At 32.0% G+C, this 23,152-nt stretch overlaps 1 protein-coding gene across 1 annotated transcript in view; it reads left to right on the forward strand.

Moving 5' to 3' along the window:
• Positions 1-2,182: 2,182 nt before the first annotated feature.
• LOC128187489 (uncharacterized) overlaps positions 2,183-23,152 on the forward strand; it is an 81,372-nt gene continuing 60,402 nt past the window's right edge. Inside the window, exons 1-10 of the mRNA XM_052857921.1 lie at positions 2,183-2,379; positions 7,522-7,875; positions 12,634-12,795; positions 13,774-13,905; positions 14,910-15,002; positions 15,329-15,561; positions 16,065-16,332; positions 19,228-19,407; positions 21,655-21,831; positions 22,140-22,316. Coding sequence (XP_052713881.1) covers positions 2,268-2,379; positions 7,522-7,875; positions 12,634-12,795; positions 13,774-13,905; positions 14,910-15,002; positions 15,329-15,561; positions 16,065-16,332; positions 19,228-19,407; positions 21,655-21,831; positions 22,140-22,316 — 1,888 coding nt within the window. The 5' untranslated portion in view covers positions 2,183-2,267. The remainder of the gene's footprint in view (positions 2,380-7,521; positions 7,876-12,633; positions 12,796-13,773; positions 13,906-14,909; positions 15,003-15,328; positions 15,562-16,064; positions 16,333-19,227; positions 19,408-21,654; positions 21,832-22,139; positions 22,317-23,152) is intronic.

Genomic DNA, 23,152 nt, shown 5'->3' on the forward strand with positions numbered 1-23,152 from the left:
AATTTATTATGCAAATACAAAGTACATATTTACATAAATGGATTAGGCAGTAGACACTGCCTATGTTAGCCTTTCACAGAAAAAAAGATTAGTGGTAGGGTTAAGTAGAAATCAAAGGAATTAAGGTGAGGTCCTTGGTGTAATAAATCTGAAGAAGATTGATACAACAAGTGCTTCACTAGGAGCAGGCTGCAAAAACACGGTTAATTTAGAAAGCCCGCTTCTAACTCTATCTCCATTGATTATTAGTGATTGAAACTTTACCTATTTTATTCTTCCTTACTTATTTATTTGAAGTCATTTTTGACTCAGGAAGGATGAGAAAAAAATTGATATATACTATAATATTATGTGGGTGATACGAACAATGTTGCGATGTGGTATATCACAGAATCGCCATTAAGTGGGCAATTACGAAAACAATATCGCCCTTAAGTGAAAAAAATCCCCCCAAAATAAGTGGGCGATATAAGTAATATCGCCCACTAATCGGCGATATTGCTTGTGTTTTTGCCTGCTTCGCGACAATTTTGTTTGCCTATTGCCCACTAAGCGGCGATATTGTTTGTGTAATTGCCCGCTTAGCGACGATATTATTTCACGAACGAAATTGACTGCCTACATGTATAATTAAGCGACAACGCAAACAATATCGCCAATGAAAATGCGACATTAACAATATATATTGAACAAGTTGGGAACCAAAATCAGATGACAAGTCAAACCATATAACTAGTAATGTCCATTTAACCCGTCCATTTTATGCTAACAATAAAATACTGACATCATGATTATTTCGTGCAGTCTTTTTCTTAGGTCGATGTAGGTTTCGACCAATCAATAAACGGGGCTTGTAGATTCCAGCCCTGTCAGTTTCTACAGCTGTTCTTTAGAGCTATATTTAAATCTACCAAGTATTATTCCATCTATTTCTTATGGAAAGTTATAGTTAATTCATAGCTCTATAGAAACAGCCAGAATGAGGTCTACACGCCCCGCTTATCGATTGGTCGAAATCTACAGCGGCTGAAACTGACAAGAAAGTGACATGCCCTGTTTATCGATTGGTCGAGACCCACAACTACCTAAGAAAAAATAGGGACTGCACGAAATAATCACGATGATGTCAGACTCAAAGTCTCACAGGAGACGATTTGGCTGTTTCTTTTACTAACGTTCTCATGTACATTAGCAGTAATTTAGTGAATTTTACTTACTTTTTACGCTTAAAACGTGCGAAATTCGTACGATTACTTTTTTCATATGCGATTAATTCGGCAACAATAAACGATTCATATCTAATTTTTTCGGTCGCACGAATATGAGGTCGCTTCTGCTCGTGCGCCAATTGTGAAAGGGGCTTAAAGAATTAAATATACTTCAAATTGTCAGTATATAGTTGAAGTTTTATATGATGTGTTGCTATTATTCTTATTTTCGCACAAAATTTATCGTATTCTTTTTATGCTTTTAATGTTTACTAATTTTGCTAACTTCTCTCTTTCTCTCCGTTTACTTGTGGTTAAAACATATTATGAACTGAATTTATCGTAAATGAAAACTGTGCACGAAGAGGAATGTAAATCTAGCATGATTGATTAAATCGATTTACGTCAAGCAAATTCAAAAGTTTGATTTATTGAAAGTTCCTGGAATGCAATGATAAAATTCATCATTAGAAATGAGGGGAAAACAAGGTAGGTTTCAAATATTTGAACAAGGTTCCATGCAAGTTATTTTTATTCACGTTTTAACTTAATTAGATTTGTATTATTTAAGACAAATAATTCATATAAAGAATGTAGTTAATTTAAAATTTCCTTCTTTTTTTCAATCGTGCGTTACAAAAATGAAAAAAAAAACTAATAAATAAACACTTTCTCTTTCCTTTTTTCTTTCAGTATGTTCTCATGTCACCTCAAGTCACGACCCCGTACTAAAATAGAAATTTCTCGAGGAGGGAAGGAAGGGAAAAAGCAGTATTGCAAACTAACGACAATATATTGAATATATTGGACTTTGTTTGCAATGCTGCTCTTTCCCTTTCCAACAATTAAACACCGATTGTCTATTTAACAAACTTTTTTTAGATAACAAACACGCAATCAAATATTCAGCAAAAATACACTTAAGAACGTAGACATCGAAGGACATTTCGCCGATCGATTTTCGTGAGTTATATCCATAATAAGCGCTTCGCAAAATTTCAATGTTTATTCCTCTCCTATCAATTATTGACACTGTGGCATCCTAGGAAACATAGGTACATGTATACATGCAGTTCAAATCAGTCAGATTACTTGGCGAGTGTGGAAACTGATTATAAAATGCCAAACGTGCGATTCAAATGTGTATTCATGTGGATTTTCATACAGTTTGGTGAGTGCATGTGCTCTGGTTGTAAAATGATGAAAGTATCGGGTAATCTTTAACTGTAGGGATTGAATACTATTTTAATATAATAGTTGAAAAATATTATTTTTTTGGTGAAGCGAAAATATTTTTGATGATCTCGAACATGCGACTAGAATGCAAAAGAGACGTTTGAATTATTATTTAGCTATCAGTTCCAATATTTCAGTTGCTCTCAGAAATTAAACAAAAACCATAAGGTACCTATGACATAAAAAAACCCTTATATGAGTAATCTTTAGGTATAGCTCAAAGGCTAATTACAGTAAGTAAATAGTAAATAGTTAATAAAATATAAATCTACGATATAATTTATTCTTATCAAGATAAACTTTTGTACAATATACATGGTATTGTTTAAGAAAATCTTTTCTGTACGGACACATGATATATATAAATTCAAACATAAAGCGTATAGGCCCCTACATTTGGACTCAGAAATCTTAAAAAGTTATCTGGGACTATTGACCCTTTGCTTGAATTTTAATATGCTAAACTTTCTTGCAGGTTTGATATTGAAATTATGCTTTCTGATACCGCATCATTAACGGGCACGAATTGTCACCTCGTAATATACGAGGTCCTGTTATAAACGATCTCGTTGTATCCGGATTTTATAAAAAAGGAAATAATTAAGAGATAATTTGGGACCACACATTCATCTCGTTGTAAGCAGTGCCTTGTTATATCCGAGCTCGTTATACCCGGAGGACATTGTAATATTTAAATTCATAATGTGCGATGAAACCGAACACGATTTAGTCTTTGCTAATAGGTACAACTTTTCTTTGCATATCAGAGCCATTTCAACAAGATCGTAGAGTTTTGGTATGATGAACCTATCTATCTCTTGCATCAAAGTACAAGTTAAAAATGACATTGTTCTCAAGCAAAAATATGCGCTGTTTTCGAAGGCACAACTCCCAATGATCCATGTCAGGCTAAATGGTCGATAACGAAATAGACATACCACAGGCGTACGTCACATTGTACAGCTCTGTTTAAAGCAACTTACCTTAATCCATGGTGTTTTTAACATGCCTCTATTATGCTGTGACTGACTTGTTATTTAAAACAAAAATAAAACCAACACAAATACGCTTTGTTTTATGGGAGAAAAGACAAGAACGTTGTTAAAATAGTTTGCAAAATATTTTAAATATTCATTACTTCGATTCTTTTGCCGATTTACGTTTTCTAATTATTGTCAGGGAAACTACTGCTGTGTTTAAAAAAAGAACATCGTGTGACTGATCACGAACAATGCTTTAAGAGAACTTGACGGTCGTAGTCATTTTTGGGCTATATTGATCTCCTTGAGAAGAAATGCTCTGCATAAGGATTTTTAAAAAATATTTAAGGTGGCTTTATACACCCACAGTTTATTCCAATTTTCAATAGCAGACCACAAAACATATACTTATCAAATATTAAAATGACGATAGGGATACTATAGGTAATTTTAAAGAATTTTTTGATGTTTTTTCGTGTTTTTGTAAAATATTTTTTAAAAAGACAGCTATCAACAAATTGAGAGAAATTATTTTGTCATATGATGGATATTTCCTTCGGACACATAAAAAAAATATAACACTTCTTAACATTCAAAAATGTTTTCATTGCATTTTTTTTAGTATTTCTCCAAAACATTATTTTTCATTTTTTCTTACTCTGTTGACAAATCATCTGAAAAAGTTGCTTGGTGTTATAAGAAAATGTATTTTAACAAATGAGACATAAAAAATTGAATGAAAACCATTGCAAATAAACACAAAATTTTTTTTAAATTTTATTTGGTATGAAAGTTCCTCATGTAAGGGTTATCGTTCCTAAGTCCCAAGGCCAAAACACCTTGGGGACTTTTCATTTCTGAGTTGAAGAAAATTTCCTAAAGATAATGTTGGAATGATAAATACATACATATTTCATTATAGACTTTGCCCTGTATAAGCGAATAAATTCGCTTTAATGCAAAACTAAGTTAAATAAATAAAGGGGAACATTGACTAGGCTAATAGGATTTATGTATCCCAACCTGAGAGAAATTCAAAGCAACCCTCTTATCCCCGTTAGTTGTCGATATTAATGTGCATTAAAGTATACTATAATTGAAATATTTTCACCTGTTTAGAATTTTCTTTCACGGCATTCAACCAAAAAATAGTTTTAGAAATTTTTGGAAAGTTAAAAAATTTATTGTTCTCAACGGGAATCGAACTCATGACCTACTGGTTTGTAGTGAACCCACTAAACCACTGCGCTACGGTGTAACATATCGATGATGCTAAAAAACCTTTTTAAAAATTTATACTTGATTTTATTGTTTATTTCGATAAATAATACCACACAACGTGAAGGTGTCACATGCCACATTACTTGTAAGTAATGAATTTTCCAATTATCAAATTAAATCTATCCATTTAACAAATTTTTCAAAATAGCGGTTCCCATACAATTCACCTCAGTTTAAATCAGCCAGTATCGGAAATGCATGTTTCCAGATTTACTTTTTTGCGTACTGCGTCATCAAAAAGTGGTGTATAGAGCCACCTTAAATCTTTAAAGCTAGAGTATACTAAATGGAATATTTCTGTACCAAATAATTGTTTATAGCTTTAAGAAACAGTGTCTACAAACTTAAGGTAGATTAAGGTTAATTTAATAAGGTAGGTTAATTTCTGGACCACCAAGCCTCCTTAAAATATCCTTATATCAGAGACGAAAAACTCCAAATGTACTGAACCATATATTTCAGTAATAATGCAAGCTGGCGTAGGATAAAATTTATATTCTTAACAGAGAAGTATACAGTTAGGCGTACTCTTATCAACTCCTGATGTTTTTAAAACTCTGGATATCGTATTAATGTTTGAACCGGTAACTAAGTGAATAAAAGCATGATGGTCATCTTTATATCATAACAGATAATAGTTTTGTCTACAACCCGTAACTCAGAACGTTTACACAAAGAATAAGAACTTCATTTCAGTAAATTCAGTAAATCTATTCCGTGGATAAAAAAAATGAAGTCTTATCAAAACTTTACTTCCTTTGTATACTTCCTTTTCTTTCTTTGTATACTTCCATTTCGTAGCCAGCTTGCTACAGAACACCATTTATATTTAATTTACTAAAATAAAAGTCTTTTGCAAAGCATACTGTACCTATATGCGGATCAAACGTTTTCAGCGTGTAAATTTTACTACTTCAAAAATCTATTAAAAAAGACAAAGTACATATTAAAATGAAGAAATAATTATAACAGTAAAATAAAATACTTAAAACGCTTTCAATGTTTTTTCTCATTGTTTATTTTTGAAATATTATACCTGCACAGAGTTGAGGTTATATATCAGCAAAAACCTTCTAGAATTACATGTACTTCATCTGGGGTGCCAGGGGCCCACTTGATCATTATCAAAATTCAGTATCGAACATCTTTCGAATTTAATGAAAAAATGTTCCATGAGACTATCGCTTACGATATGTCCTTGTAAAGACGAATTATATTCCGGATGATGTAAAATGATGAATTAAATTGTGCAATCAAAATAGGGGACATCAATATGTTTAATATCACATGTCAATCAATACTTTTGATATTGTCTGGGGAAACTTCGGCCATATTAGTTTAAGCACAAATTTATTAATGGGATATAAATATTCAGATTTAAGGAGGGCAGACCAAGGACAATGTGGGTAGAATATAATTATCCTTCTGTCAATACCAATTAGATCACTACATAGATTTGCTCATATATCAAGGAGAATATGAACTTTTTTTTTTATTTGTAATCGTATTACTCATATTTAGATAGAAAATATACAAAACAATCGTAATTGTCTCAGATGCACGAAGAACAGCATTACTCTTTCTGTAAGCTAATATAAAGATTATGGTTCGATTTTAAATCAGTTTTATGTATGCATTTAAACGACTGTTTTACTATTTATAATTATGTATAGTAATAGGCATTGCAGTAAGTTCTTGAACAATTAAGCCATACCTTAAAGTGAAAATAATAATTATATACAAAATTTGATTACAAATCAAATTTTCAAAGGGCATTGTATTAAGTAATTTGCTCCTTATTAAGATTCAACTCCGAAGTCAAGAAGAGTAAGATTGTCTTACAACTTTAATTTGACATTCGCTATTTAAAAAAGGAAATGAGATTTTTCAAAAATGTTTTGGTAAAACATTGCCAAGCGGCTTTTTAAAAGGAACTACATTTGATTGGTAATATTTTGATTGTTGTGCAAATTAGCCTGCTTCCTATCATTAGCTCGGGTTTCTATTACAGTAAAGACCCGGGCTTAAATTTTTTAAATATTGCCATCACTAGTGTTAAAAGTTTATGCACATCGAATTTAAAAGGTCATATATAAAGGTCTAACATCAAACATTATTACACTATATGTAGTTTTATCAAACATTTTTCATCGCAAATTTTCATCCATGTCAAACATTTTGAAACCCCAATCAATTAAAAAACTCATAGATAAATATTCATTATCTTGGTTTATTTTAAAACCATGACCATGCCAAATATGCTGTTAAATTTCGTTGCATATAAATTATGCTATTAATTTTCGGAGATCTTTAACGTTGCAAGTTTTCGTTTTAGATAAAAGGTATATGTAATTAACATGCACCTTTTTACTTAATATTTTATCAGAGTTTACTGTTTTACAAGCTTGAATATATTTCAGTACAGCTCACTATCAAATAGGTGTCTTCTTTATAAATAGCAGCACAAATATTTGTTATATCTGAAAAAGCGACCTTTGGGAGATGCAAATTCTGACAATGTCTATTTCAATAACACTCCCCTGAGAGAAGATTAGAATGGTAATTTTAAATTCGGGTATAAAAAATAAGGTGAAGTTGGTTACTTTTTCAATTTTAGACATTTACCAATATCATTACATTAAACAAGGAGGAAGAGATTAAGAAAATTTGAATTTAAGGAAAAATTTATATTTATATAACAACCTTATATGCATATATATGAATGTTGATTTATCATTATGTCGAAAACTTTTTAAGGGGATACATGTACATAGCGACATTTATATGACCATTTCACCCAAAGTTCTTTTATGTAGCAGGGTTTGGATTTGGAATGACAGTGTATGAACCTTCATTCATAAGTGATTGGAGAACAGCAAAGTCACAAGATGATCACAAGGTCGAGTTTTACGTGCCCTTCACGGATATAGAAAACGCAACTGAGACCCATTTACCGGTCAAGGTCATTGTGGAGGTCAAGGTTGTAGATGGTTCTGACTATTACATATTCAACGCCTTTGGTTCGTCTCCTAGAGATGATGACGCAACTGAAAAATATGGAGGTGTTATTTATTTCTACAATGCAAGCGGTGTTCTGATCTTTTTACCCGAGAAGTTTGAGAACGATCCTGCAGATATAAAAAATGACGACGGGAAAACGGTCTATCTCGGTAAGTCTGTATCGAATTAAACGGGAATTTTTTTTGGTTTTGTTTCTGAGGCTTAATTGAATGATGTATTCATTGACATGAAATCTGATAAATTAATTGATTGACTGATTAACTAATTAATTAAACGCGTCCATGTGACTTAATACTCTCTAATATCTTTAAATGGTGGTATATATCATATTTTAGATTGAATATTTGTTGTGAAGACCATTTAAATTTATTGTGACAAAATAAATATATTTATAAAACAACGATCGCCTTAATCCATTTGAAACTGATAGGCAAAACAATAATCAAATCCAGAGAAGAAATTATTTGCAATTCATGTCAGGCCAACCAGATCAGCGATTCTAGAATGTGATGATTTGTTAACCTAAAGCTAAAGAAAAGAAATTGAGTATCATTTACTGCAAAAACTTTAATACATTCAATGGTTGCGTAATTCTGTAAGAAAAAATACTCTCATAAATGTATAATGTGATCTCTCTAAAATTTAAGTTTATAAGTAATCTACTTTGTCATTTCTTTTACGTTAACAAAGTAATATACATGTACATTCATATACAAATCAAAGTACTGAAGTACTGAGTTGATTTTATCGATTATCATTTATTTTAAAATCAATTTATCTTGCATGGCAATTAGTTTCTAGTTTGTATTTGAATTACGCACTTTTTTATAATATGAAGTTATAGATTTTTCCTTCAAGAATTTCAAGAAACCCCATATGAATCATGTTGTGTAATATTTAAAGATAGATTTCAACTACTAGTATGTATTAGTTATCGAAACAATTCTAAAAATTGTATGGATCCAAGCACTATTGATATCGAACTCTAGTCTCGTTTAACTAGACGCTCGGCTGTTTCCGTTAATATCCGACAAGCAAGAAAGCCCCCTCTCTGCTTGTCGCAGATTTACGGAGACAGCCGAGCGTCTGGTTGAACGAGACTATATTAACTCTGGCGTAGGAATACATGGGACTACAAAAATATCTAAATTGTTCGTAGTATATAAAATTTGACTATTTTCAAAGTGTTTATAGATAAGTTTCCTTGAAAAACAATGCTTCAGCATACATTACATCTATTTTTTCTATTATTTTCAAGAACTTAGTCTTGTAAGCGGTGATGATTTGTGCTTAGGTCCAAACACTGTTTCACTTTCGGTTTGCCAGAGTAACTGCATAGGAGAGTTGATTAAAATCAACTCCCAAAAATGAACTATTATTTGCTGCATTGCTCCTTATATCTCAAATTATTACCTTGTAATCAGGTTGACAAATTTTAGAAAAGAACCAAGACCAGCGAATCTGCCACTTTTCTTAAACTTTTGTTTTACAACTGATTTCTTAGTTAAGACAAACTTTTTAAGTTACTTGAATTTATTAGTTACCGTAGTGTAAGTAAAGATATTTGTGCTATCAGTCAGGTTCAATCCATTTTCTAAAACACGCTGCATTATGTAGAAAATATGACCATCAGAATATCTACGTTAATTATGAACATGGCTCTTTCGTAAAAGGGCTCATAGATCACCTGCATTACACGATCAAGTACATGTTCGCTTTTAAAATTTTTTATACCAAATGATTGACCATTACTAGTACTCTTTTCTATTTTCTTAAATTATAAAATATTCATAAATTTCTCAGGGCTCAAATGATGTTCATTAAATAAAATAATATTTTTTCTCAAAATTTCTCTTTGAAACGTCGCTCTAGCTTGTAAGGTTTCAATACAAGGCTAAAAGTAAAGAGTCTACGGGGATTTTGCATTGCAAACGATATGAAAGTACCCTGAATGATAGCACTACAAATTGTGTCAGAGGTGTTACAAGTACTTTCGAATGGAGAAAAAATGTCAACACTTCTAACATCTTCGAAGTAATTCGTTTTCGTTCATGTGAATCTCTTCGGGTATTAGCAGATGAAGTGTCATTAAAGAAATCAATAGAGGAATCTATTTTCCATCGATTTTGATTGTACTTTAAAAGTGACATGTATAATTATTTTCGTTAAAAATTGTCAAAAAGTGACGAAAACAATTAATTGGGACAGACTATAGAGAGTTATTTTCAAAACCACATTTGTTTTTTGTGAATCTCACTTGACAGATGAGAAAATTACCTTTAAAGAATAATATCCACCTGGAAAGAATAATTTCAATAGGAGAAATAATTTTCCTTCAGGGTATTTTTAAAATCCTGTAAAGATTTTTAAAAGGTATATTTAATACGATAATAGTTTTTCTACCGGAATTTCCTTCAGACAGCAGGAATATTTCTTTCAGGAAATCACAGTTTCCAGTCTGAATTTAAAACCCTTAAGGAGTTTTGCTCAAATCTTATCGTAATTAAAATTGCCTATGGAAGTTTTTCTATTTCCGTTTTATATTTCAAATTTCATTTTGGAAAAATGTGTTTTACTTTAGAAAAAGGTTTTTCCGTAGGAATTTAATTTTTGAATGTAAATCTCTCATCTTACAGGTGAAATGCATCAATAATAAAAGTTGTTAATTGTATAAACTCTTTAAGCAATGATCTATCCACATGATGTATTTGAAATTTTACAAAACGTGCACCTTAGACGGATACAAAAATATCACCAGGTCCTTAGCAATAACATGATTATCGGAAACTGAATATTTTTTCAATGCTAGGATTATGAGAGAATTTTGCTAATCAATTTTAAAAATCAACGTTTGGTCCAAGTAAATACTTTATGTACAAGCGTGCAACCAAATCCGTAATAAAAAGATGTACATAATTAGACACCATTAAAATAACGACCATCTCATAGGGCCCCGCACAAATGATGGACAATAGGATGAAAAGAATTTCAAAGAATTTTTGCTTTGACCTTGACCTATAATTTAAAAATGGTCCAGCTGGCATAAAACTTCTAATTCAATCTCATTACCCCTTACATACAGGTATTTTTGTTAAATTTGAGCAAGTGTAGGTAAACGGGAAATAATATTCAGTATAAAACTGATTATAAAGAGATCCACTCTGACCTTCACATTCACTTGGTTCACGGTCACCTTCATTCTGCTATGACCTGAATCTCAAATCTAGAAACATAGTTTAAGGTCACTTTATCCTATTATCTCTAATTCACTGAACTATTTTTTCTTACTGCTTACGTAACCTATGTACCTGATAAATACTTACTTTTGTATTGCAAGTTGTTCATATTGTAGGCACTGACGAACTGCGCATGCAAGCCACAAAATTATTTCAAAACCCCCCAAAATATTAATAATCAAGTAATTATACAATATTCATAAGAAAAAAAAAGAAAGAAATACGATCTTTTGATGAAAAACCTTCATATTTACAGACAGTTTATTGACTTCCCAACTGTTTGTTATCGATGCCAAAAAGTTGCAACGTATATTTTTTTTTACAACATAGGAACTTCTCTTTTAATGATTGAAAAGCCGGTGAGGATTATGAAATAGTTTACTACTCAAAGCCCTGTATCGGACCATAAAAAATGTACTTGTGTGTACGTAATATGCCTCTGTTTTTTCTATTGGGTGTTAACATAAAATTGAGACTCATCATTTCGAAAGGAAATTTTGTCCATGCTATTATAAGAGAAAAGTCGACCAATAATCAATACGTGCTCGTGACTATCATTACACTGACATTAAAGGGGGATGGTCACGATTTTGGTCAAATTTTATTATTCTGTTTTTATTATTTACAGTGCTTTATGAATGCATTTCAAATGATCAAATGAAATTTGGGTGCCCGTCGATGAGTTTTAAGCAAGATACAGGGCTCACAATTCTTCATAATGTAAACAAGGCTCAAGCCCTGTTTTTGTTTACATAGGTTCAATATACCAGTAAAAAATCTTTTTCAAGCTGATTTGTCTACTGTGGAATCATTAAAATTCGTTGGGGCCAATTTTCGATGATTGCTTCAATTTTACAGGTTCATGGGGACGTAATTTCGTGTATTCTCTGATACTTACAAAAGGAAATATGACTTTACAGTCCTAATTTATTTATTCGTGGAGGATGTTAATTCATGGGTGGGAGGTACCCACGAATTCCACGAAAATTGAGCCACCACGAAATCTAATGATTTCACAGTATATTCTTATTTATTTTAAGCATAAATAATCAGTTCCAAACGATTAACACATTCATTTTAGGTCTAAAACTGGAATTTTCACTTCAACATTCAAAATGTAAACACAAGCTTTATTTGCATTGCGAGGAATTGTAAGCTCTGAAACTCGCTTATTAGTCAACAAATGACACTAAAATTTTGATTGCCTATTAAAAATGCCTTACTGAAGCATTGTAAACATTAAAATCGAAAAAATAATTTTGACCAAATCGTGACCATGCCCCTTTAAAGAGTATGCCTTAAAAGTTTTTTTTTTCAGTGAAAAGAAAAGATACCAACTAAGAAACATCAAATGGAATATTATCCAAAATTTTATTACAGGTTGGAGACCATGAAAAGACAATACATTTTTTATATGACTATTTTGATGATTTTCAGAAATGTTCGACGTAAGCCAGGCTGAGTGTTAAAGAAGAATGGCTTGTCGGAAAGATTGCAAACTGAAAAACAAAACATTACATGAAACATTGTGAATTTCTATACTAAAACGACTTCTCGGTAGAGAGCTACATAGTTTATAGAACTTGTAACCAGTCCCATTGTAATATATTACGATGAAATATGTTCAAACCAAACAACGAATTCTTCATATTTTACACTTATCCATTGTAGGTACAGTCGACAGGTGGTATCATCCGCTATCGAATAGAGAACAGTCTATTAAAAATGAATATACCGACGCCTTTGTTCGAGTCAAAATGTGGCGACGAAATGACATGCCTCCAGATTTTGATTCTGGTTTTCAGTATAACCTGAATACAGCAACAGCAGATCGTAAGAGTCATTGTTTACTGTTGTTATATCGAGGTCAGACATGAAACGAATTGCCTTATCTATACTCTGTCCCAAGATATTCTGGATTTATATTTGGCTTAATTGCTTGATATTTATAAATACCTCAGGGTTCAAACGATGTTCATTCAAAAGTATGAAAAATTTCCAAGATTTCATAGTCAAAACGCTCCTGTTAGCTTATCAGGTTTCAATACAATGCTAAAAAATGTGATGTCTACGGAGATTTTGTATTGCAGCAAGCCCGGATGATAACGTTGAAAAATTGCGCGATGCATTCCGAGTGTATTTCGAATGGAGAAAAGATGTAAACATTCCCCATTATAAATTTTCGTAAGGAATCTGTTTTCGTTCCTGTGAATTTTTCCGAGTGAAAGATGATAATGTGTCAATGAAATTATCTTGGAAAATTATCCCTTTCAACTATTTCAATTGCACTTCTTTCACAGGTATGTGTATTTTTATCAAATATCGTCCAAATGTGCTGCATAATTATCTAGGGACAGACTATAATCCCTTTCGTCAAAATATTCATTATAGAAAAAACCCCTATGCTTAAATAAAGAACAATATGATTGCAACCTCATTGCCAAAAAATCCAAGTTATTTTTATTTGAATGTTTCTCACTTTTGTCACGAAATCCATAATTTTGCATACATTGTTTTTATATTACGTCATTTCCTTTTGTGTTAAAAAAGTATAGGGAACCAACGTCAGCGACAATCACAAGCAAGCGGGATAAAATTTATCATCAGAATTTGATAGTAATATACATGTATAATAATATACATTTATTTAGATAGTTATTATGATAAAATGAAAAATAATCAGAATACTTTAACCGATATAACTTTTGACTTATGCTTTATAACAGTTATTATGATATGGAGTTTAAATTATCATTTGACTCTTTCTAATAACACCAAATTATCAAATAGCGTGGTTTTATTTTAATTCAGAATCGATGGAAACAATAACCTACCTAGAAATTCCGTTTACTAATATGACGTCAGTACCTGAAATGGTAGTGGTACAAGCGAGACCTCCACAGATATTCGATGAACTTCGCGGGCTGATCTCTGAAGGAAATGGTAATAAAACATAATAAATATTATTATATGCTTTATGTTATGATATACAGATATACAGTATTGTATGATTTAACATTACATAGGCGTACATGTGAATTAACTCACTATGATGTTAAATAATTTAATAGGAAATCAATATGACAAAAAATACAATGAACTGATATACGAACTGATATAATATGATTGAATAATATAAAAGTATTAAAGCATTATTATATAACATAATATTATTCATTAGAAATTTTTGTGAAGATAAATGAAAACATTCAAAATTTAAAGGTAACTATATATAATATGAGGTAAATTTGGCCCCCATAATTCGCCATTTTTTAAAGTGTTTCGGGTACAATAAAATGTTGTGTTATTTTTTAGAAGAGTTGATATAAAAAATATTTTTCACCTATTTCATTTATTTATTTGCACTAACTGGCAGTATATGACGTCAAAAGTGACGCTATTTCACTATTTCTATAATTTAATCGAAATCAGTCAAAATTTGACATTTTTATTATCTTTTTATGAATTGGAAATATAGAGCGCATGCTTAAACAAGGGATTTTTTGGGTCATTTTTTAGTCTTGGCTAGATACATCTCTGATTAAAATATTTTGTTTGTTCAAGCATAGCTCCATGTTTTTTTGAAAGATAAACTGCTTGGAAACAAGCTGTTTTATGCTCAAAATGCAAAAATGGTGGGAAAAGGTTGTCTTTACAATATCATATTTCTAAATTGTGGGCACTTGAATCAAAATGAACGTTATGTAAAAACATCACATACATATCTGTACAAAGAAACAAAGAATTACAGTAAAATGATGATGTTCATTTTAGGGAGCTATTTTTGGTCTATATCATATATAGTCCATTGGTTTTTAACCTTAATGATTAAAAGTCTATAGTAGATGAACAAATCCACTTAAACGGTTTAATGTACATCTGATGGGAAATGTGTTAACCGCCCAACCTCGTTATGATTGAACCTACAGCTTTCCATTTATTTTAAGGAATGCCTGCCTGTTTAAGCTGTGGTAGTGATGCAGGAGGCTTGGTTTTTGCTTACAACACAACTCATGTCAGAGTCTGGGTAAAATTAAATCGTAAGATTTTATTTATTGTTTATCATTTTGGTATTTTCATCATTGTCGCTGAAAATGATATTTACAATTTGATAATTTGTATAGTCACATAATGTAAAAGAGTCTTCAGTTAACTAATTAATAATTCATTGTACATGTAATTGGTAAAGATTTTTATAATCCACTTATTGATGTAAATTTATCAGTTTGTTTATTTAGTAACTAAAAGTTAATCAAAATTTAGAAGTTATTCAGTCTTATAATTTTAATCTTATTTATTCATTAAAATAAATTTCAAGCAGTTAATCTATGGAAAGGCGTAAAAAACATACATTTTTTTTTCATAGACCCTATTACAAGTGCTGCAGATGGATGGGGTGATAGACATTATCCGAACAAACAACGCTTGGTTTCCCACAAAGCCGCTGTTAGAGTTCTGGCCTGGACCTTTAATAACGCCCCGAACAGATGTCGATGGACCTGGAACGAAAGAACTACAATCAATGAAGCGTCACAGGACACTCCAAGGATGATATTTCCGGGCACTAAAAACCCTACGGATTTTCTTGTCCTTGTTACAGTTAGATTCTTGTTGTTGTTGTTGTTTTTGTTGTTGTTATACAAGGAGAGAAGTCATAGAATACTTTTCTATACAGCTTTCTTTTTTGAAAAGAAACATTTAATCTCATTTTCAAGATAAATCAAATTAAATAAATTGGTTTTCGAAAGTATCGCGTACAAAATTTGATACAAATAAACGAGGAATATATACAGTCAACCAAAGGTATTGCGGATTACCCCTAGCGTAGTGCTTTTCCAAGATTAAAATTATTTCTAAAAGCATTGTACAAAACATTATATATCTGACAATCATCATAGCAGAATATACGTTCTCTGTGTACAAACAGTAATCAATGCCGTAACTTCAAGATATGAATTCATACCATTGATTCAGTTTGAAATATGTAAAATGTCGATTATGAGATAAAAAGTGCCTTGAACGGCGGGCTATTCTGGATACTGATATGGCACAGCATAAAACACTTGATATTGAAAATATGATCATTTTTTTTATATTTCCAGATCAGTCCTTTAAACGGTCCAAATCACGGTTTCCAGTTTTATGGAGCTGGTTCCGTGGTTACTTCCGGTGATTATGACCCAAACACACCAAGCAGATACAGTGGGTTGATATTTGGGTACAATCAGTATGGAGTCTTCGTCTGGAGGGTCACACCAACATCCAGATCGTTTACCTTTGATATTGATGAACCGTGGGGAGGGGGCAAGGAACAACAGCATACAAATGACGTGGAGATAAGCATCTATGTATTCGGACTGATGTCCAGAAGTTAGTATTGAACACACGATCTCATATACAAGCTTTTAAAAGAAATATAATCTCATTGATGATACACAATTTTAATTCGAATGCACAAACATCTTTGTATCATTGTAAAGAAATTACAAAAGAATGTCACTACCAAGGATAAATTAGGGTTTATCTAATGGATGAAAATCGCTTACCTTTTCATGACATGTTGATAGAATAGACTGCAAGAAGAGCATTGGTTGATTTCAGGCTTAAAGATATCAAACTTTATCCAGGTGGATGTACCTTCACATGAAGCATTTAATTGGTTTGGTATAAACCATTCGTTTTTATTACGCATTTAACGTGCCGGATAATTATGTCAGTGCCAAGGTGGTACTTTTGTACCCGCTTAAGATGCAGTTTCGTAAAAATCCATATACATCTAATATTGGATCATTTTTAGAGAATATATGACAACTTTTGTTTTAAGTGTGTTTTACCTGACAGGTGAGATATTTACTTTTCAAAAACATCCCATAGTAACTCCCATAGGAAAAATAATTTTCCTATAGGAAGTACTAAAATCCTAATTAATTTTCTGAAAATCCCACAGGAAATTATATCTCCCACAGGAAAAAGGTATTTTCTGTTGGAATTTGATTCAGACAGGTAGGTTTCCTATAAAAAAGAATATTTCCCATTGGATTTTAAAATCATATGGGAGTTTTGTTAAAATTTTATCGGAATTTAAATTCCTATAGAAAGTTCTTTTAGTCCGGTAGGGAATTCCAAATATTCTGTAGAAAAATTGTTTTTCCTGTAGGAAATATTATTTTCTTGTAGGAATTTCATCTTCTAAAGGTAATTATCCCACCTAACAAGTGAAAATTTTTAGCCGCAAAAGTGGTTATAAACCTTTAAGCAATGGTCTATCATATGGCATATTTGAATGTGTCGATACATGCAGCTTAGACGAGTGCAGAACGCCACCTGGTACTGGCATCATTATTCGGCACAGTGTTATTTCATGTATTTTGTGCTTGCTATAACTAAATCTCATGGTACTTACTAAATCCCAATCTATACACTATTAGGTGCTACGTACTTTATCACTGGCTCTTACAAGGCTTTTCTTCTTTCTCATTCAAGTCTTTGCTGGTCATACTCTCACTTCAGCAGTTTTTAGCATTCCTTAAAATAATGTTGGACCATTCTTTCTATCAAAGGGGAAAACACGTAGGTATTCCATTTTTTCCCATTCAACCCATATCCCCAATCGTTTGGTCTGTGGTTAATCAACATTACAATACCAAAGCGTTAGCCGCACTCAAAATAAGTTTCCCGCCTTTACGTATGAGGCCGTGTGCACAGATGCTACGGAAATACTTTAAAATTAATAAAACAGGTTAAAACCAAATAGAAATCTATAAAACACTGAAAAATTGAACTCCGATTTCTGAAGAACAGATTTATCCCAGATTTCTTTTACTTGAGGTAGTTTTCATGTGGAAATTTGTATAATTTCATGAAAGCCATATTTGCTCCTCTCTCAAATATGTTTATGCCCATGCATTGATCTTAACAGTTACCAATAAAGCTTATTCCATTAATAGACTTAAATCTTTCGTTCCATCTATGAACTGCAGCTTGTTAATTTTTACCTTAAAAAACAACTAAATGGTCATTGACGAAATAATGTCATTTATTAATGACGAATCAAAAACTTGTACAAATAAACCACATTACAAACAGGGAGATCCCTGACAAAGTCAATACTTAGACTTATTAAAATGACTTATGTAACAGGTACTGTGGGATCTCCCTTATTAGTTAAAAAACACCTGAACAAATATTGAGATCACCCGGTAAAATATAACCAAAAATAGTAAACAACAATGGCAGGGTGATCTCCCTTAATATAAACATGTAAAAAATTAAGGTGGCATATACAAAGTTCTGCCATAAATCATTATCTAATAAAACCATGATGCACACAATGTAAACATTAGAATGGATTTCTGATATTGGCACAAGCTATTATGACTGTTTTAAATTATAAAATTATTTGGACGGTTAGATGGGGATGGTGGTGGGTTAAACTTTACAAAGTGATCAGTATCTTAGATTACGGAAACACGTCTTTCTCACACTTGAGTTTAAAACAAAAGTTATATACACGTGATCGAAATACTCTCATTTCATTGGCTAATGACAAGGTACAAGCACAGGCATTTATAAATAGATACATGATGGACAAATTAGCTAAAATTAACCAATAAAAACCGGAACTTAAATTAGAATTTCTAAAATTAGAATTAACGATACAATGATGACATAAAACATATTATTTGGCAATAATATTTCATTATGCCCATGCATTGATCTTAACGGTTACCAATAAAGCTTATTCCATTAATAGACTTAAATCTTTCGTTCCATCTATGAACTGCAGCTTGTTAATTTTTTACCTTAAAAAACAACTAAATGGTCATTGACGAAATAATGTCATTTATTAATGACGAATCAAAAACTTGTACAAATAAACCACATCACAAACAGGGAGATACCTGACAAAGTCAATACTTAGACTCATTAAAATGACTTATGTAACAGGTACTGTGGGATCTCCCTTATTAGTTAAAAAACACCTGAACAAATATTGAGATCACCCGGTAAAATATAACCAAAAATAGTAAACAACAATGGCAGGGTGATCTCCCTTAATATAAACATGTAAAAAATTAAGGTGGCATATACAAAGTTCTGCCATAAATAAAAAGAAGTTAGTCAAATTCTGTAGCATTTGCGAAACTTGCAGTCTTTGGAGATATTATAATATTCTTCTCTTACTTTTAAAAATGTCTAATGTATAAAGGGCTTTGACCTAAAATCTTCATATTTACTACAGTGTATTTTATTTCAATTTGACAGATTCATGCAACACCACAGATTTAGCTGTGGTAAATGGATATTTAAACGTAAGTTCATTACAACCATGTGAGAAGGAGGCTGTCGTCTGCAACTTTGGATATCACATTGAAAACGAGACCCATACGGTTGCGCGCTGTAATCTACTCGCACTCTGGAATAGCAATGTACCTCAGTGTATAGGTAGGATAACATCAGAACCCCGTGTTCATATTTTATTAACGAGGTGGCTATGATTAAGTGCTATAAACTGATCGGGTTTCTCTCTTCCGAATGGGAAAAGGCCAGTCATACCTATGGGCTGCATATGTATTCATCGTAATTATTTTACATGCAATATTAATCTTTGTGGTTGATTCGATTTGACCACAGCGTTGACCATCATCATCATATAAAAGATCTGTGCCCTGTAAAGGAAGCCAAATATTGTACAGATTGACAATAATACGACTACGTTTCAATGAAAGCATCGTATAAGCTTTTATACGGAGAGAATGTAATTAATAACATTTGAAGACCAGTAAATGAGGGAGACAATTACGAAGTTACAAACAAAAATGCGGCGCTTATTTCCTTGAGATGCAAAATCAACTAAGCGCAACATTTCGTATCTCTTCAAACAATCGATTTTAGGTCAACTGTTGTAGGATTTTAGTAACTTATGACCCTGAGCACTGTTTATATATATGCATGTTCTCCACGGTAAAGTTACGTGCATTTATAACATTCACATAGCACAGCATTAAGTAAAAATGATTGCATGTATCACTATATATTTACATTTTCTACTGTCCCTGTCTGTGATAACATAACGAATCAATTTTGAAGCTTAAAACCCAATAATTTCATAAAAGATGAGCGACACAAAATTGGCGTGTCTTATAGCATAACCGTAAAACGGTATTGGCTGCGCCGCGTAGTAATACAAAGCACGTGTGTGGCAACGCACTTTGAAAAAATTACGCACTAAAATTTTTTTTTCAAAGTGCGTTAAATTTGGGACCTAGATAACCAACTTTGAAAAAAAAATTAAAGGGCGTTATGGAGTACATCAACATTTTCTAGCAGCGAGACATAAAACGCAAAAAATATGTATAAATCACAAATTATGAAATTGAATTTCTTACTTGTTGATAGTTTTTTTGTTAACTAGTGAATCTCATTTACCTTCTTCGAGAACAAGTTTGGGGGTGGGAGTGGGATTTAACAATAGATGTCAATTACGAGTACACCATTTAACTGATTACAGGAAGAAGATCTCTTGCCCCTCATTTTTCCTTCAAATACATGATATTCAGCCACTGATATTAAGCATTTAAGATTAGAAAAAGAAATATGCTTTGTTGTAAAATACGTACAGTGGTATTGAAAAAACGAGCTGGTCAAACAATAATTTCTTCAATGGTGCATGTATGTTAAACAATCTATAAGTGTTTTAGCATAAACCCTCTTTTCAAATTCTAATCAAATAAATCATTTCATTATAAAAAAAAAAGTTACATTGACAAATATAATATAATTATTAAAGAAAATATATGCATTAGGATGTGGGAGTTTTCGCATTGATCTTCCAAAACATCATGATCACATTGTTGATTTTTCCTAAAAACATAACTTATGTATATTTTTTTTCTCATCATGTTTGTTTAATAGCCAGTTGAAATATGTTTTACAATGATCTCCATTATCAATATATATAAATCAGTTTTGTTTCTGGCATAAACCAATGGTCCAGATAAGAAGTAAATTTGCTGAATACATAACAAAAGGAAAATGCAGTTGCTAATTTGAATAATTCAAATCTCTCATGTAAACTGTCAAACTACGTAAGCTTATGAGAAAAGCAAAATAATTCTAATCCAGAATATGTTTATCATGTTAGCTGAGTATGCATTTGGGTTTTTTTTTAAATATACTGTATCCCATTGAGCTAAAGAAGGTTAATACAGTCATTTATTGCATATAAAAGTATCAATTATTTCAACTAAATCCTGAACAAATAAAAATCTTTTTTTCAAAGTTTATAATATCGACGATATCAACGCACTTTGAAAAAAAATTACTGAAAGTGCGTTGACTTGGTGCCAAATGTAACGCCCTTTGAAAAGAATTTCAAAGTTCGTTGTAACACACGTGAAATAGTGGCTTTAATTTATGTTGTTTTTAAGTGTAGAAATTCAAAATAATATAAATGTAAGTAATAAGGAATCATTCTTTGAATATTATGAGGTGATAATTTCGGTCGGAGCGTGGTTAAAATTATCATAAAACCCTTCGAGCTTTATTGGATTTGACCAAGCCCCGACCGAAATTATCACCTCATAATACTCAAATCCTTGATATCGAATAGTTCCCTTTAGCAGAAAAAGACGAATATTTTTTTTTGTTAATGATGATTTTTGAAAAATAAAATAACCCCACATTTTACAGAAACACTCTGCCCAGATGAAATTGATCCGCCAAATGGAATTGTTTTGGAAAGGAATTTATCAGTGAACGGGGTCATACAATATGCATGTAACGAAAGATTCAATATTTCGGCGGGAAATTTGAATAGGACGTGTTTCCCAAACGGAACATGGAGTGGTATTCCTCCGACATGTTCAGGTAAGTCACATTTGATCACAGTATCTGGTTTGGATATTGCTGAAAATATGCATTACTATACGGCTTAACCAAAATTAACAGACCAGACTCTCCTTTGAGGACGTTTTTTTCAACTGTATGTATAATATGTACTAGTCTTGTTATGATTATTTTAGAAGAAAGCAAATACCCTTAAAAGTTAAAATAAAAATCTTCTCTAGATGTTGTGTATTATTTGGTTTTATTTAAGATTTTTGATTTTTAAGAAAAGATTTATCGACTACTTTAACCTTTCATTTTCAATCAGTTTGATGTTGCTTTGTTTAAAGAAATCCGTTGTCCTTCACTATTGGATCCAATCAATGGCGCTGTTGATATAAGCGGTACATTAATTGATGGCGTGGCTACCTTCAGCTGTAATCCGGGATTTACCTTGACGGATGGAAGTCTGACACGAACCTGTGCACCTAACGGTTCATGGACTGGTACATCGGCCGAGTGTTCAGGTATGTAACCTAAAGAAATCTCACGTGTTTGCCTTAAAACGAACACCAAAATCATCTTCACCTGAACTCATCAAATAGAAAAAAGATATAATACTGTGGAGGCATTGAAATTTGTGGGGGCCAATTTTCGTGGATTGTTTAGGGGTTTTTTTTCTGATTTGTAGGGGTGTATTTTCGTAAGTGCATCGGTTTTCAGTTTCAGAAAGATCATTTCCCCTTCATAATTTGTTTTCGTCGAGGATGTAAATTCGTGGGGGAAAGAGTTAGCAACGATTACCATGAAAATTGAGCCACAACGAATTCTAATAATTGCACAGTATGTTCTGAATGACTGAATGATCACACGAATTGTTTTTGGGAGTTGATTTTAATCAACTCTCCTATGCAGTTACTCTGGCAAACCGAAAGTGAAACAGTGTTTGGACCTAAGCACAAATCATCACCGCTGATAAGACGTAGATCTTGAAAATAATAGATAAATTCGGTGTACTGTATGCTGTACCATTGTTTTTCAAAAGAAAAGTATCTATAAATACCTTGAAAATAGTCAGATTTTATATAGTACGAGCAATTCAATTGTTTTTTGTAGTTGCATGTATTCCTACGCCAGAGTTCAATATAGTCTCGTTCAACCAGACGCTCGGCTGTCTACGTAAATCTCCGACAAGCAGAGAGTCTCTCTTGGTAGTCGGGGATTAACGAGACAGCCGAGCGTCTGGTTGAACGAGAGTAGAGTTCAAATCTGCTTGGATCCAGACGTGTACAATTTTTAGAAACATTTCGATTACTGATCCACAGTTTGATGGAATTAATTCTATCTTTAAATATTACACAAC

The sequence above is a fragment of the Crassostrea angulata genome, chromosome 6 (assembly GCF_025612915.1).
Source record: "Crassostrea angulata isolate pt1a10 chromosome 6, ASM2561291v2, whole genome shotgun sequence".
Lineage (NCBI taxonomy): Eukaryota > Metazoa > Mollusca > Bivalvia > Ostreida > Ostreidae > Magallana > Magallana angulata.